This window comes from Drosophila montana, unplaced genomic scaffold (assembly GCF_035044405.1).
Source record: "Drosophila montana isolate Dmon_TW-CO22-7 unplaced genomic scaffold, ASM3504440v1 contig_2081_1, whole genome shotgun sequence".
Lineage (NCBI taxonomy): Eukaryota > Metazoa > Arthropoda > Insecta > Diptera > Drosophilidae > Drosophila > Drosophila montana.
This window is the reverse complement of record NW_026996991.1, coordinates 571,517-585,966: the sequence shown is the minus strand read 5'-3', so window position 1 is coordinate 585,966 and position 14,450 is coordinate 571,517. Positions and strand designations below refer to the sequence as shown.

Below are 14,450 nucleotides of genomic sequence, written 5' to 3'. Positions count from 1 at the left end.
TTAAAGTGAAGCCTATGAACCTAACTTGAATTCATGAGAATCGCTTAGAAGGAGTTAAGTTAAGAACCTATTTACATACATACACATCTACATACGTAATTACTTGCATACATACATACATACATACATACATACATACATACATACATGCAGATATACATACATACATACATATATACATAAATACGTACATACATACATGCATACTTACATACATATATAGATACATACATACATACATACATACATACATATATAGATACATACATACATACATACATACACACATACATACACATGTACATACATACTACATAATATAGACATACATACATCATACATTCATAACTTACATACATATATAAATATATATATATCTTGTACCTTAACGTGCGACTCCATCATATAAGGGAACTAAAGTAAAAATTTCAGCTTCCTAGCTCTTACGAATTAGGCTGCGCTTTTAATCAGCAATCACTCAGTCAAGACAAACAGCTTTATTTATCAAGATAAATAATGCCCAGATATATGAGGAGTTTGGGGAAAACGGTTTAAATTATGAATTCTTAGACTTCTAAGCCAATATTTTTATTAGCATTCAAGAAAATGCTGGTCGTCATAAAATGCCATGAAGTGGGGATTATATGTAGTCAATATTTTGATATTTGTTTCTAACTTCAGGTGGTACTAGCTTTCGCATTACCTTTACGTAACATCTTTTGACTTTCTGCACAGCTGCACTTCAGAGTCATTTGTCATTTGGCTTTGTATCTGGCATACACGTACTGCTACCTGGTGGGCATGGCTGGCTGAGGACGTGGCCGTGACGGACTCGCCATTGTCAAGGCGTCATGCAACAAACAAACAAATAAACAAACAAGAAAATCAACAAAAGAGCGAACGTGTAGAAGGGTTTTTCTCTGCTTGAAGGGGCTGAGCGAAGGGATGCGGGTTGGGCGATTCCGCTCTTGAGACAAAGCCAAATGCGCGCGAACGTGTTTGATATGCACTTCACTTGGCATAGGCTTAATTATTGGGCCGGAAAGAAGCTAGCCTTGCTCTGGCTTACAAATGAACAAACAACAAATTACAAAATTTAATGAAATAAAACAAATAAAACAAATAAAGAAAGCATTTTGTTTTTGAACTGTCTGAGTCCCCAGTTTAAACTAGAATAAGTCAAAGGTGGTGGAACTCCCACAAAATATAATCACGGAACAGCAGAAATAAATACTTGAGAGGATGTTGTCAATTTATGCGCGGCAACGCCAACACTGGTGGAATGAGAAATGAATATCGGATTAGTTCTGAGCTGTTGCCTTCCACTCAATTGTCATTAGGTTTGTTGTGTTTCTTGTTGTTTTCATTCCATTTGCAATAGACTTTTATGCAGCAAGCAGGCTTAGGAAGACAAGTCCTTAAGGATATCCCAGTTGCCTATGCATTATTACTGCGCACTTCCTTGCGCCACAATTGAGCCGAACGTAGAGTGCATGCGAAAAATGGGTGAATTGGTTTCCTCCCTAATAAGCTGCTCTGATAATAACATAGTAAGAGAAATGGTCTTAAACTTAAAATTTCTCAACAAATCAAATGCCACTTGTCGCTCGGTATTATATTTTTGGGAAAGTTAAAACTAAGACTACTTTAGTCAGGAGTACCCAACTAGACGATACCCCAAATTTAGGGCCTTCATCTATTAAATTTAGAAAGAATGGCAGAGGCATCCAAAAAGAAATACATTCTCTTATAGATTTTGAGTTATGATTAAAAAGCCTTGTCTCAAAATCGCTATTTATCGATTATATGAAATCGGACTGTGCATGGTATACGAGAATATTTACTTTAAATTTTAAGTCGTTGGCCGTAGTATTTTCCACGCCTTGATACACGCGGACACAGTCCATCTGCCTGTTACATACATTTTTACCAAACTATAAACCCTTTTTATCCATTTTCAATGTGTGTGGGGCATAAGATATACAACAATAACAACTTCTAACTACTTATATAAAACATCATATTTGTAGGCTGATGAAGCGTTGGCAGCTGTTTCCAAAGTTTTCCAGCCAAAGTTTCGCAGTCATCCCGGACGACTCGCTGCAGTCGCTGTCTGTTTGGCGTGAATTTTCGACATGCCGACACTTGTTCTTGGTCTAAGTGATTTAGGTACAACTTTTTGCTCCGCCCCCCTAAAAAGTGCGGAAATGTATCGCTGAGCGAGAGCAAAAGTTTTGTTGTGCATAATCGTTGCTCGTCCCGGCGGAAGCGGATCAAAGGAAACAGTTTAAAAACTCTGTTTGACAGAATGAATTTTTCAAATCTTCCTACTTGGCCTCTTAAAGAATTGGGCTTTGCATTAGCCGGCGTCTAAAATTCTGCATAATTCTGTGCCATTTTGCGAACAGTTAACACCATTCGAGTCAAGTAAAATCAATAGGCGTTTGTTTACCCAGCTGATTAGTTATTCAACGCTTTATGTGTGTTTGTGGAGCGTTAACGGGCGGATTATGTGCCGACTGACGGTTACCATTTCACGTGAGTATGTGCCGCGGACAAACACGTGCCACAGTTGGTTGCACAGTCCGGCTGCCGCTCCACACAGTCCGGTCATAATTCATTTGCATAACATAAACGGCTGTCCGGATGCACGAACGATTCCGCTCTTGTGAATAAGAAAAAGGGTAATCCCTCAAAAAATTGGCAATTAGCTCAAATCAAATGGGACCTTTTGTCAATCTTCATTTCAGCTCAATTTATTTTGATATTCTGACTTAACTAAATTTGCATGTGATGTAGTGGCTTTTTTGATTGATTTACTTCTTTAGCAGCGTAGAGACAAGAGCGGGGGCGGCATATGTGGCAACTGGAGCAGCATAGGATGAGTAGACCGATGGCACATATGAAGCGGAGTAGACGGAAGGAGCGGCAGCGTATGCGGTGTAGGCACGTGGAATAGCAGCCGAGTAGACCGTAGGTGCGGCATAGGTGAGGGCAGGTGCAGCGGCATAGGTGGCAACTGGTGCCACAACATGGGCCTGGGCCACGGCGACAAAGAGAGCCAAGCAAATGAGGAACTACAAAGGAAGACAATATTGGAATATCTTCTAAGCAAATGTTGCTTCAGCTAACTCACTTTCATGTTGATTGTTTGGGTTTGTATGTGTACGACGAACGTTCTCAGAGACTGGAGTGCGTTGACTGATGCTGGTTCACAGACAGTCTGCTCCATTTATACTCGCAATCGAGGCACAAGAACAAGTTCGACTGACACGGATGTGAATTGGTAGCACGGTGGACACTAATCTGCCATATCGAACGGATTAGCTGCGGTCACCTAGGTCTCGTACTTCATTCGTATGCTCACTACCTAATGGATCTTGATTGACAGCGTACAGAAATTGTGTGGGTCGTTCAGGAAGAGAGGAATGGAAACTACAGTTTGGGCTTAGGCTTATTGTTTTCGATTTCATTGCGCCGGGTCGCACCTGAGCGGTGACAAGCAACATTACTAAACACGAATCACAGCATAAAGGCGACTCACAATACAATATAGTAATTATGGGCTTGTGTGTCTCTGCACAATTCAAAGACGTCATGTAATTCACGTCATAACTATATGTTTACAAACAATTGTGAGTTTGGCATTGATATGGTTCGAGGCGAATGGAAGGTGTTGAAATCCACTTAACGAGTGCTTTTTGCAGTGGTTATTTCTAGGTTTTATTCTTTTAATAAAGCTATTTTTAAAATGGAATTCATACGTGTACGGGAACATGATAAGCTACATATTTTAGCTATAAGAGAATTTACAGTGTTGCCAATTCAGCCTTTTTTAGCTACATTTTGATTATAACTTATTTAGCTAGTTTTAGCAGCACTCCGAAAAATGTTTCAGCTATTTTAAGCATTAGACTTAGCTACTTTTTAAACAATCGGATCGCTGGAGTGAAACGAATAATCTTATGACCAGGATAGTAAATTGTTAGGAGGCACTTGCTTCCTATAATATGTATAAACACGTAGCTTCTAATAAATCGTAGCTAGCATTTTCATACTTAACTGTACTTAATGAAATTATCGTTCTGGCAGATGTGTATCGATTTATAGTATTTATGTAGCTATCGATAGAAATTTGACAGGCATGCCTGCATGCTTCTTTTTTGTCTTCCAAGAAGATAAAGCTACAAGAAAGTGAGAGTCGAGAGAAGAACATTTTTCTGGTTGCAAGTATGGCTAATAAAGTTGGAAAAATTGAAGCAGCTCCACAATCGCGAAACAGTGGGCAAGTAATGGAACCACTTTGTGATGTGCAGGAGGTGCTTAACGCACTCTGTTCCAAACGGGTCAAACTGCGCGAATGGATACAAAAAGCTGTAAGTATCATAGAGAACCATTCAAGATAATGTAGTCCACTGCCATTGTGCTCATTGCTCCCATTGCTAGTGGGCGTACTATCACCAAAATCAGTTTGAAGGTTTCGTGCTGCTGTTGGAGAATGCCATTACGCGTGGCTTCAAGACCTATCCGGGCTACAAGGAAGATTTACTGAAGATCCACACTCTGTTGGCAGCGCACTTCTTTCGTCTGGCCTGCAGCGAGCATGGCAATCGTCGTGCCATGTGGCAAGAGAAGGTATCGCAACAATTGCAGATAATGGACAACATGCAGCTGGTTTCCAATGACTTGCCGCATCTCTTGTGTCGTGGCTTTGCGCTGATGCTTACGGAGGCGCGTCTACAGGACGCAGATAACCATTTTGTTTCTGTGCTGCGACAGATGCCGTACAGTGTGCCTGCCCTGCTGGGACGCGCCTGCCTAGCCTACAATCGTCAGGAGTATCGTGTGGCGTTGGGCTACTTTAAGAGCGTGCTACAGCATCATCCGCACGGACCGGCCGATGTGCGCGTGGGCATTGCCCACTGTTTCCTCCAGATGGGCGATTTGGACAGCGCTCGACGCGCCTTCGAGATGGCCGTACAACGCAATGGGCGCTGCATAAATGCGCTGCTGGGCATCGCACAACTGAAGCTTAACGAGCGCCAGCGTGCAGCCAATATGGAGGCCACAAATTTACTATGCGCCGCCTTTGAGCTGAACCATCGTCATCCAGTGGTGCTCAGCTGGCTTGCGTGCTACCTTTACTATTCACGCAACTACGGCAAAATGCAAACGGCCGCTGGGAATGCATATTTAATCACAGATAATCCACTGCTGAAGGCTCAGAACTGCTTTCTGATTGCTCGCAGCTTCCACGCGCAAAACAACTTCGATCGTGCCTTTGATTTCTATGGCAAGGCCTTGAAGTGTCTGTCGGAATATGCGCCCCCTTATCTGGGCATCGCCCAGATGTATGTGCGTCGCGGACAGCTCGATCTGGCGGAGCACTCGCTGCGCTCCCTGCTCAAACTGTTGCCAGATAATCCTCACGGCCTGCGCATGCTCGCCACGCTATATGCGCAGGCGGACTCACCCGGCAAGCTAGACAAAGCGATACAGTTGTTTAAAAGTGCTTTGGAGCGACCAGGTGCGCGGGATGATTACGACACATGGCTGGGTCTGGCCGGCACCTACGAGCGCCTGCAGCTTTGGGAGCAAGCCATCGACGCCTACGAGCAGGCCGTAAGCATCTATTTACGTTTGCAAAAGACAACCAAGGAGGCACCTATAGCTTGGCTTAATAATGTGGCAGCTCTGCAGTTGCATGCCGGGCAGCCGGAAGCGGCACTGCAAACGCTGGACAAGGCATTGTCTACGAATCCGAAAAGTGCCACTCAGGAGCACTTTGAGTGCAACATTCTCACGCTGAGATTCAATAGGGCGCGCGTGCTGGAGGAACTGCACTTGGCTGATCAGGCGGAGGACAGCTACAAACAGTTAATTGCCGAATATCCAAATTATTACGACAGCTATCTAAGATTGGGCATTATGGCCCAGGACCGCAATCAAATTATCATGGCCATGGAGTACTTTAAGGCTGTGCTACAGCTGGAAAACGACAACGTGGCAGCCAGGTAAAAGTAAAAGATAATACTCTTAGATATACTCTTACTTTAACTGGCTTTGTAGAACATATCTGGGCAATTTGTATGCCAAGCAAGGCGCACTTTCTCAAGCCATGTGCAACTATAATGTGATCATGCGGCGTCCGGGCAGCTTAGGGGACTCGTATATGCTTGTCGCCGTGGGCAATGTGTGCTTGGTAAAAGTACAAAGGACCACGGCCAATGGCCAACTAGAGATGGCAAAGCAATATCAGGAGAATGCACTGCAGCTATTTAGAAAGGTAAGCGGCAGGAAATTCGTATGCCTATGCACTAGTGCTCTGCATCGGTTAATTCATTTGCATCAATCTCGGATACTCAATCGATTTATTACATTTCAGGCCCTTGAACAAAATCAACGTAATTTGTGGGCCGCTAATGGCATTGGTGTTGCCTTGAGTAATCACGGACATCTGGCAGATGGAGAGTCGATCTTCAAGCAGATAGTTGAGTCTAGCAAGCGCTGTACTGAGGCTATTTTAAACACAGCACACATTGCCATGGAACAGGAGCATTATATAGAAGCAATAGACATATATAAACAATGTTTGAAGGAGTTTCTGCCTGCCAACAGTGTGAAAGAGATGCACTTGCTAGCGAAAGCTCTCTATCAAACCGGCCAGTTCGAGGAAGCCAAGCAATTGCTGCAAAAAGCTCGTCATGTTGCGCCCCAAGATCTGATGATACTCTATAATATGGGAATAGTTATAAAGCAGGACATCAGAGCAACATATGGCAAGCAGCGAACCGATAGGACACAGCTGCAGCACGCCGAGCAGGAGCTCAAAATTGCTCAGAGGTGAGTTGAAACATTGTTTTTACTAGGTACTTTGAATGTTTCCTGAACTTGTTTCCGCAGCTTCTTTCAATACCTGGGAGATAAAGAAGAGTCACTACAGACGGCTAACAAACAGGCCAATAAGTGCAGCAAATTGCTTGCAAATGTGCTGGAAGATGTTAAGAACCTGAGAGAACTAGATGAAGTGGAGAAAAAGACTGAAGAGCGTCAAAAAGCGAAGAAAGATAAGGCAAAAGCTAAAGAAAGCTCACGAAAAAAAGAATACTCGAAAAAACGTGAACAGAGAGGAACTGAGATCGAAGAGCCTCAGAAGAGTGAGAAAGACGAACCGATGAGTAAGGAGCGTTCCCGAAAAAAAGATCACTCGAAAAAGAGCCAAGAAAAAATAAGTTCTGCGGATGAGCAATCAAAGGTTGAGCAAGAGAGTCCAATGTGTATGGAAGGTTTTCGAAAAAAAGAGCACTTAAACAAGCGTCAAGGGAAGGCTTATGAACAAGAAAAGTCTAAGAATGGTGAAAAGTCTCGCAAAAAAGATAACCCGAAGCAGAGTCAAGAGAAACCCACTCACTATAACGAGCTCGAGAATGATGAGCTAGAGAATCCATTGAGTGATGTACTCTCTACTTATTCTAGTAAAAAAGAACACTCGAAGAAGCGTAAGGAGAAGGCAAGTGAATCTGGCGATCGGCAAAAGATTGAGACCGACGAACCGTTAAGTAAGGAGCGTTCCCGAAAAAAAGAACACTCAAAAAAGAGCGAAGAGAAGCCAACTGACAGCCACGAACTCCAGAAAGTTGAGCCAGAGAAACTAGTAAGTGATGTAATTAATGCTCATGACCGGAAAAGAGAACACTCGAAAAAGCGCCAAGAGAGGTCAAGTGATGCTGAGCACCTTAAGATTGAACAAGAAAAATTAAAGCATGAGGATGAATCCGGAAATAGAGAATACCCGGAGCAGAGCGTAGGGAAGCCATATGACACTAACGAGCTCCTGAAAGTTGAGCAAGGAAGCCCAATAAGTGATGTACTCAATAACAATTCCCTTAAAAGAGAACACGCGAAAAAGCATCAAAGGGCAACTGATGGTGACGATCCCCAGAATATTGAGAAAGAGGAACCGAAAAGTAAGGAGCGTTCCCGAAAAAAAGAATCCTCAAAGAAGCATCATGAGAAGCCAAGTGATAGACACGAGCTCCAGATGGTTGAGCCAGAGAAACTGCATATTGAGGAGAAATTCATAAGCCCCGCCAAAATTGAGATCACGGACCAGGAGTTGGATAAAGTTAAACCAAGGCAAAAACTTATTATGGAGGATCCTACTAAAAACACAACAACTGAGATGACAATGGCAAGAGAAGTATCCAAGCTGGAAGACACACGCAATGAGGAAAAAATCAAATCGCGTAAAAGAAAGCACAAATATAAAGAGTTTGAATGCGAGGAAGAATCTAAGCCAGAGAAGAAGCACAAAAAGTCTAAGGAAAAGAAGAATAAAAGTGATTGCCAGAAGATTGTGTTATCTGACGAACTTCCCTAGATCGGATAAAGCGGTGCGACAACCCGTTTGAATTATGGAAAAAACTGTTTGTTGTTTACTAAACTGATCAGTTGTCGTAATTTGAGGAATGACAATAAATGTTGTGTAAATGTTGTCGTTTGCACTCAACATCAGGTTATTTTTTAATTCCCTCGAGGTAAAATGTGCAAACAGAAATTTCTCATACAATTTATTTTCCGAAACACAATGTGAGCGAGCGCCCACAGCGGGGCCAGTCGTCAGGTGTGAGGGACTAGCCCCGCCGGGACTTGGGTCTGTTACACATATGCATGCGTTTATGTATGTATGCGTACATACGTGTTTGTTCATTTGAATGTCGAGTCATGTTAAATAACCGCAGGACATTGGTCGCCGACTCAAATTACGCATACTTGAAGCCACTTTGTAACTGTCAGAGTCAAACGAACCGAAGTCAAATTCAAACGCGAAAAAATACGTTCGCTCATTAATATCAATTTATGAGCTGAGACACGAAATTAGTCTGTGACAAGTTTCGCCGCAGGATGTGGACTGCTTGAACACACAAGCACACACAGGCATCTAAAGGGATATATGCTTGTGGTTGCTCACTTTTGGGTGCTTTTGTGGGTTGAGTCTGGGGTTCTGTTCTGTTGCGTTAATTAATTCCAAATGTATTGCGTGTCCTGCCAAATGGACAAATATGCGCACACGAAATCATGTCATGTGTGTCCCGTTGGGTGTGTGTGTGTGTGCCGCTGTTGTCATTAGCAGCGACTCGAGGGCTTGCTTACTCTTTAAATTATGAAAAATTTCTTTAGCCTACGACAAATCAAATCAACGTCAACTGCCAGCAGTCAGATTCTGACAGGTGGCATGTATTCTTTAGGTTAATTAAAGGCTCCTCCATCTTTGTTTTTATTTGTTAATTGTAAATTATTTTTGTTGCCAAATTTTCCATATTCAACCGCAACGCTATAGTTTGGCATTTGTAATAAATGCATTAAAGGTTTTTCAGTTAAATATATCAGCAAAAAATTACATTTTTACATTCATTTTCTGATTTAGTTCTTTATTTATTCTTGCACATATTTCAGATTTGTTTTCTTCATTGTTTTAAATATTAAGATTTATTTGTATTTGACGTTAAAAACGCTTTGGAAATATTATTAAATGAAAATCCAAATAAATATTAAAGATTTTGCTTACAACTTATATAATTGACAGAAATGTTGAAAATGTAAACCTAAGTTTAGTGACAATTTCAAACAAAAGTTTTTTTTTAAAAATATATATTTTTGGGAAGTTATATAGATAACTATACAATATATTTATTTTCAATTTATTTTTTTTTTTATGTTAAATTACAATTCGAGTCACAATATTATTTGATTCTGTCCATTTAAAAAGCACTTGCAATTTATTTATTTAGATGTGGTTCCAAAGAAATTCGAACACTGGCAAAACTTGTAGTTTGTGTGTGTGTTTTGTTTATCTTAAAGAGTTTTTAATTTGAATATTGGGCGGGTGGCAAAATGTTTACATACACATTGAACATTGGCGCGGGCATTTTGGATTTTAATTACATATATACTTACATATTTGATAAAGTTTCGACAACAGATGCTTATAAAGTTCTTTCACATTTAACAAAAATATTATCGTTGATATACGAAATACATATATATAATTATATATATATATATATATATATAGATTGTATGCATACACATACATATCATTTGCGCCTAGTCAGATTCCTTTAATGTTGTGCTATGTGTATTCGTATATATATATTATCTATATGCATGTATATAGTATATATAATATATACATATATGCCTATATTATGTTATTTATGCCATATAAGTCAGTAATATACTCAGGATTTGTTCATTTTTGAAAGGGGGATAGTCTTTTCGTAGATTCAATGTGACTAACTAATTTAGTTTAGACTACATGAGTTAAATGGCTACAATTAATGCTATATTTTATGGTTTACTTGGTCTTAGCCTAGTTAATATATACAACTCTTGCTACATCTAAATTCTCAAGGGATTTTTAGATATACATATATATATATATATATATTTTTTAATTTTTACCATGGTGTATTTCCATTTAGTTGTTAAGTATTTGTTTAAACTAGTTTCTTGATGAATTCACAAGCATAGCTCATTATTTTCACTGAAGTATTTTTTGCGCACAAAGTATGTCAAGTATATGTAGTTTATGTGGCTCAGTATTTAACTGATTCTTGGTACATAAATAAAAGCTACAACTATTAGTATTGCCTGGTTTCACCGAAATATATATATGGAATATATATCATCATTTCTGCACACACATATACATACATATAAACAACGCTATGCAAACTGTTTTCCTGGTACAAGTAAACTATAAATGCTTTGTTCTCTTGTGGTTTACAGTTAAGTTTAGTCGCTTCAAGATCTCTCACTTACCCATATAACATTCTATGATCGCTCTGCCATTTTGGAAGTCTTATTAATTTTTTTTGTTCGCTTCGCTTTATGCCATTTTCAGCTGGGTGTTATTCCGAAAAGCTAGACGAAAGTGCATGTCTGGACAGCTAGGCAGCTAAACTACATAACTATAATACAATATGGGATTACAGTTCTGTTTTTGGGGCAGGTTCTCTAGACGATGGTGGTGCGCTCAGCGCCTGACGTGGTGCACGTACTGCTCCCCCCAATGCACACGATCTGACATTTAATGTCATCTTTGGCTAACTCTCAGGAGCTCACCGTCTCATAGTTACCGCCCACACCGCCACCGACGACCCCCATCAGGGAGCTGCCCACGCTGAGCAGCGGCGATTGCGTGCCAGCAACGCTTCCCAGTGTGCTGTAGGCTGTTTGGGCACGTGGTGAGGTGAGCAGCGATTGGGCAGCTCCAATGGTTATATTACCGCTGGTCACTGAACTGGTCATCGCTGCCGAAACGCCGCCCAAGTGCAGGCTGCCTGGATGCGGCAATGTATTGCACGTGATTCCACCTCCAATGCTGCTGCTGTTCGTTTGCAGGGAGCCATTCGACTGGCCGTTCAGCAGCGGCATCGTGCAGGTGGTAGTCGAGCCGTAGGGCGAGGTGGGAGATGTGCGGGTTTCGTAGGCGGGCAGATAGGTGGTGGCTCCGCCATTGGGACCACTGCTGCCACGTCCCGGTATTCTCGTATAGATGTTTGGTGGTGTTCGTGTCGACAAGAGCGGCGGTGGAGCCGTGTATACTGGACGCTGTGCAGCTGGCGCCCTCTGTGGTGTGTTGTACAAGCTAAAGGCGGGATTGGTGGTCAGCGACAGTTCGCCATACTGCAAAAGAGAAAGAGAGTGGGTGGAGATTGGGGTGGGGCAGTAGGGAGGTTGGTTTAGAAAGTACTCATAATTAATTAAAAATCCAAAGTGCAACTTTTATTTATATTTGGGCTGCATATTTAAATTTAGATAACAAATTTGTTGCATATTTGCTAAAAAGTTAGTGGTAGTAGTTAGTAGCAAAAACAACTTTAACTGCTAATGAGCTTGTTAGCCAACGGCACAGGGCATTGGGGGCGGGAGGTAATACAACACAAACTAAAAGCCAAACAAAAGTAACTTAAAATTTGGCCAGTTGGTTGGCCAGTCAAAGCAAAAACCATTTTTAGCTCATCAAAATTTAATGTCGGCTCTTGGCTGAAAGAGCGACAACAATGATAATTTTTATCATGTGTATAGAAAGTGGGTGTTCCGAAATTCGAGTAAAACTGTGTAGAGCCTTAAGCACACTTTTTCGTCTTAATTAGTTTTATTACATGTAGGTTATGTTTATAAATTATCCATCGAAACTATAAATAAAACTGTCTACTGTGCCCTAAGGCTTACGCATCACGATATCCCTAACCAAAACTAAAGATTTGAGCACGAAGACCGGCCTTTATGACATAGCTTGACAGCATTATCTATTAACAATATGGGTTTTACTATTTTTAGTTTAAAGTTTATCCTTAGAATAGACAATAAAATATTACGATTTGGGCATAAACGAGACCACAATTATGTTTTATTTATTTGCGATCTTTGACTAATTGCTTTAAAATGTGGGCAAGTTTTCCTTCGGTTTGCAATGGTTATCGGTACATATAATGCCACGACCACACTTTGCCAACAGCCTCCCAAATTAATTTGTGTCAATAATGTGTAACAATAACTTGTGTGTTCTATGGGCATAAGCCGAGAAATTTCATATTGTCCATACAAAATAATCGTATTACCCAATATCTGCCTGCTATATTTGAGGATATTGTTGGTTTTAGAGACGAAGCCGGGTAGGCCATCCTCGCATATCAAAATTAATTTTCATATGCATTGGCTAACCATGAATTTGTATCTGCGGCTTGTGATAATCAGGACATGGGGTGGCATTGGCTAAATTTAGACTAAAGTTGAGAGCTTTCAGCTGAACCCAGTGTGTGGCAGCCAAGAAAATACTCAAGTTAAATGGCTTCTTATGTAGCCAGACAAAAAAGTAAGCCAAACTTTGAGAAATTTGTGAAGCGCTTGTCTTGACTGTGTTGTGTATCTTGCCACAAAAATCGATTTAAATTGTTTTATGGGACATTTTTATAAGAAAATTATAAGGAATACATATTTGGACTACTTCAATATATTTACGACTATTTGAAGTTCTTTAAAAATAGGAATTGAAATTTTAGACAAAAATATATTTGAATTGGGCCCAATCAAATATGCAGCAAAATAAACAACACCACGAACAAGCCTGAAGGTATGCAACATGTTTTAAAATTACTAATACAAAAAGTTTCGAGAACGGAACAATTTAAACAAACATCCCCAAATGAGGCGCTATAAAAGTGCGTGGACTCATTAATAATATTTTGCTTTCCCAACTGTAGGCCTGAAATATTTTTTGCTTTTAATTTTAGAGTAACCACTGTAGCATAAATTGCCGGCGGGGACGACATCGGCAATCCTTCCCTATTCTCTAGCGACTCACCTGTTTGCCAAAGGTGGGCGAGAGCGAAGGCGGCGGCGGCGAAGCGGTGTTAATGCGCGTGGGTGGTGTGTACAGAATGCGCTGTGATTCCATATTCAAGCGGTCGAAAGCCTTCTCCTCCAGATGGAACTCATCCTCGCTGTTGGCCTCCTGCGGCACCACATCCGGGTTTTTGTCCTCCAAACTTGAATGGCTGCCCATGTTGCGCGACAGCGGCTCAGCGCTGCCTTTGTCCGCCTCCGTTGTGGTGGCATCACCATTTACATGCCGGCGGCTCTGTTTGCTGCGGAATTTAATAAAGATCACAACGCAAATGGCCACCAAAAAGAGTGTCGCAATGACGCCAACTAGCGCGCCCAGCAGCGGTGTCAATTGCACTAGCACCGCGGTCGAGGATGCTGCAACAACAACAACAACAACAGCAACAAGGGGCAGAAAGAGTGCATGAGTAAATGTTGCAAATGAGAGAATACGGAAAATGCCAAAAGCAGAAGCTGGTGGCTAAACAGTCGGCTTATTCATTGTGTCTTACCTGTTCGCAGAAGGGGAGCGGAGAGTGTGCGTCCACGAACGCGATATGCCACCTTGCTGGCTCCCTGTGCATTGACTGCTGTTACACGTATGTTGAAAGCCGAATCGCTAGGCAGACGCTTCACTGTAAAGTCCGGATACTTATAGGAGGCATTGTAAAGTATCTGGCGGGTGAGCTCATCGTAGACCTGGGCATGAAAATGCTGTGGAATGCCGCCATCGTAGCCGGGTATGCATTGTATCTGCAACGAGTTGGCCGTGGCATTATACGTCGTACAGTTTTTTACCGGCTCGGGTAGATCTGTGAATTAAAATAACAATAATAATGTAGCGTTAAGCTGGTTCAAATTCAACAGAAATATTCGTGTTGCTTGGTGGTAATTTGTGGATTTGTCTAAAGCTGGCGAAAATATCAAAATCAATTTGCACTTGCATTGTTGAAAATTAAATTGCAATAACTATTAAATTGTTAGCACTATTTTAAACAGAAAAGTAAAAACCTGTCGAAAATCAGCTTCTAAGATGTATAAGCTTTCGTGGGAATACG

The 14,450-nt window shown here is 41.2% G+C and overlaps 3 protein-coding genes across 4 annotated transcripts in view; 1 reads left to right on the top strand and 2 right to left on the bottom strand.

Moving 5' to 3' along the window:
- Positions 1-2,698: 2,698 nt before the first annotated feature.
- Positions 2,699-3,142, bottom strand: LOC135426792 (cuticle protein 16.5). Its single transcript, XM_064680086.1, has 2 exons — positions 3,137-3,142; positions 2,699-3,077 (listed from the first exon to the last, which is right to left on the bottom strand). Exons 1-2 carry the CDS (start codon positions 3,140-3,142, stop codon positions 2,817-2,819), a joined length of 267 nt encoding a protein of 88 aa, XP_064536156.1. The 3' UTR covers positions 2,699-2,816.
- A 1,047-nt stretch (positions 3,143-4,189) lies between these two features.
- Positions 4,190-8,436, top strand: LOC135426741 (RNA polymerase-associated protein CTR9 homolog). Its single transcript, XM_064680006.1, has 5 exons — positions 4,190-4,376; positions 4,447-6,014; positions 6,070-6,286; positions 6,386-6,843; positions 6,904-8,436. The coding sequence occupies exons 1-5, from the start codon at positions 4,233-4,235 to the stop codon at positions 8,378-8,380; spliced, it is 3,864 nt and encodes a 1,287-aa protein (XP_064536076.1). The 5' UTR covers positions 4,190-4,232; the 3' UTR covers positions 8,381-8,436.
- Positions 8,437-10,109: 1,673 nt separating this feature from the next.
- side-V (sidestep V) overlaps positions 10,110-14,450 on the bottom strand; it is a 31,581-nt gene continuing 27,240 nt past the window's right edge. The window contains exons 11-13 of one of the 2 annotated variants that reach the window (XM_064679900.1): positions 13,905-14,204; positions 13,373-13,770; positions 10,110-11,691 (exon numbers count right to left, since the gene is read on the bottom strand). In XM_064679900.1, the coding sequence (XP_064535970.1) occupies positions 11,116-11,691; positions 13,373-13,770; positions 13,905-14,204 (1,274 nt within the window). In that variant the 3' untranslated portion in view covers positions 10,110-11,115. The remainder of the gene's footprint in view (positions 11,692-13,372; positions 13,771-13,904; positions 14,205-14,450) is intronic. The other variant, XM_064679901.1, reaches the window with a different exon arrangement.

Coding starts and splice junctions, on each gene's coding strand:
- LOC135426741 (XM_064680006.1), top strand. CDS start 4,233: ATGGCTAATAAAGTTGGAAAAATTGAAGCAGCTCCACAATCGCGAAAC. Junction 4,377..4,446: donor GCGAATGGATACAAAAAGCT/GTAAGTATCATA, acceptor TCCCATTGCTAG/TGGGCGTACTATCACCAAAA. Junction 6,015..6,069: donor AACGACAACGTGGCAGCCAG/GTAAAAGTAAAA, acceptor CTGGCTTTGTAG/AACATATCTGGGCAATTTGT.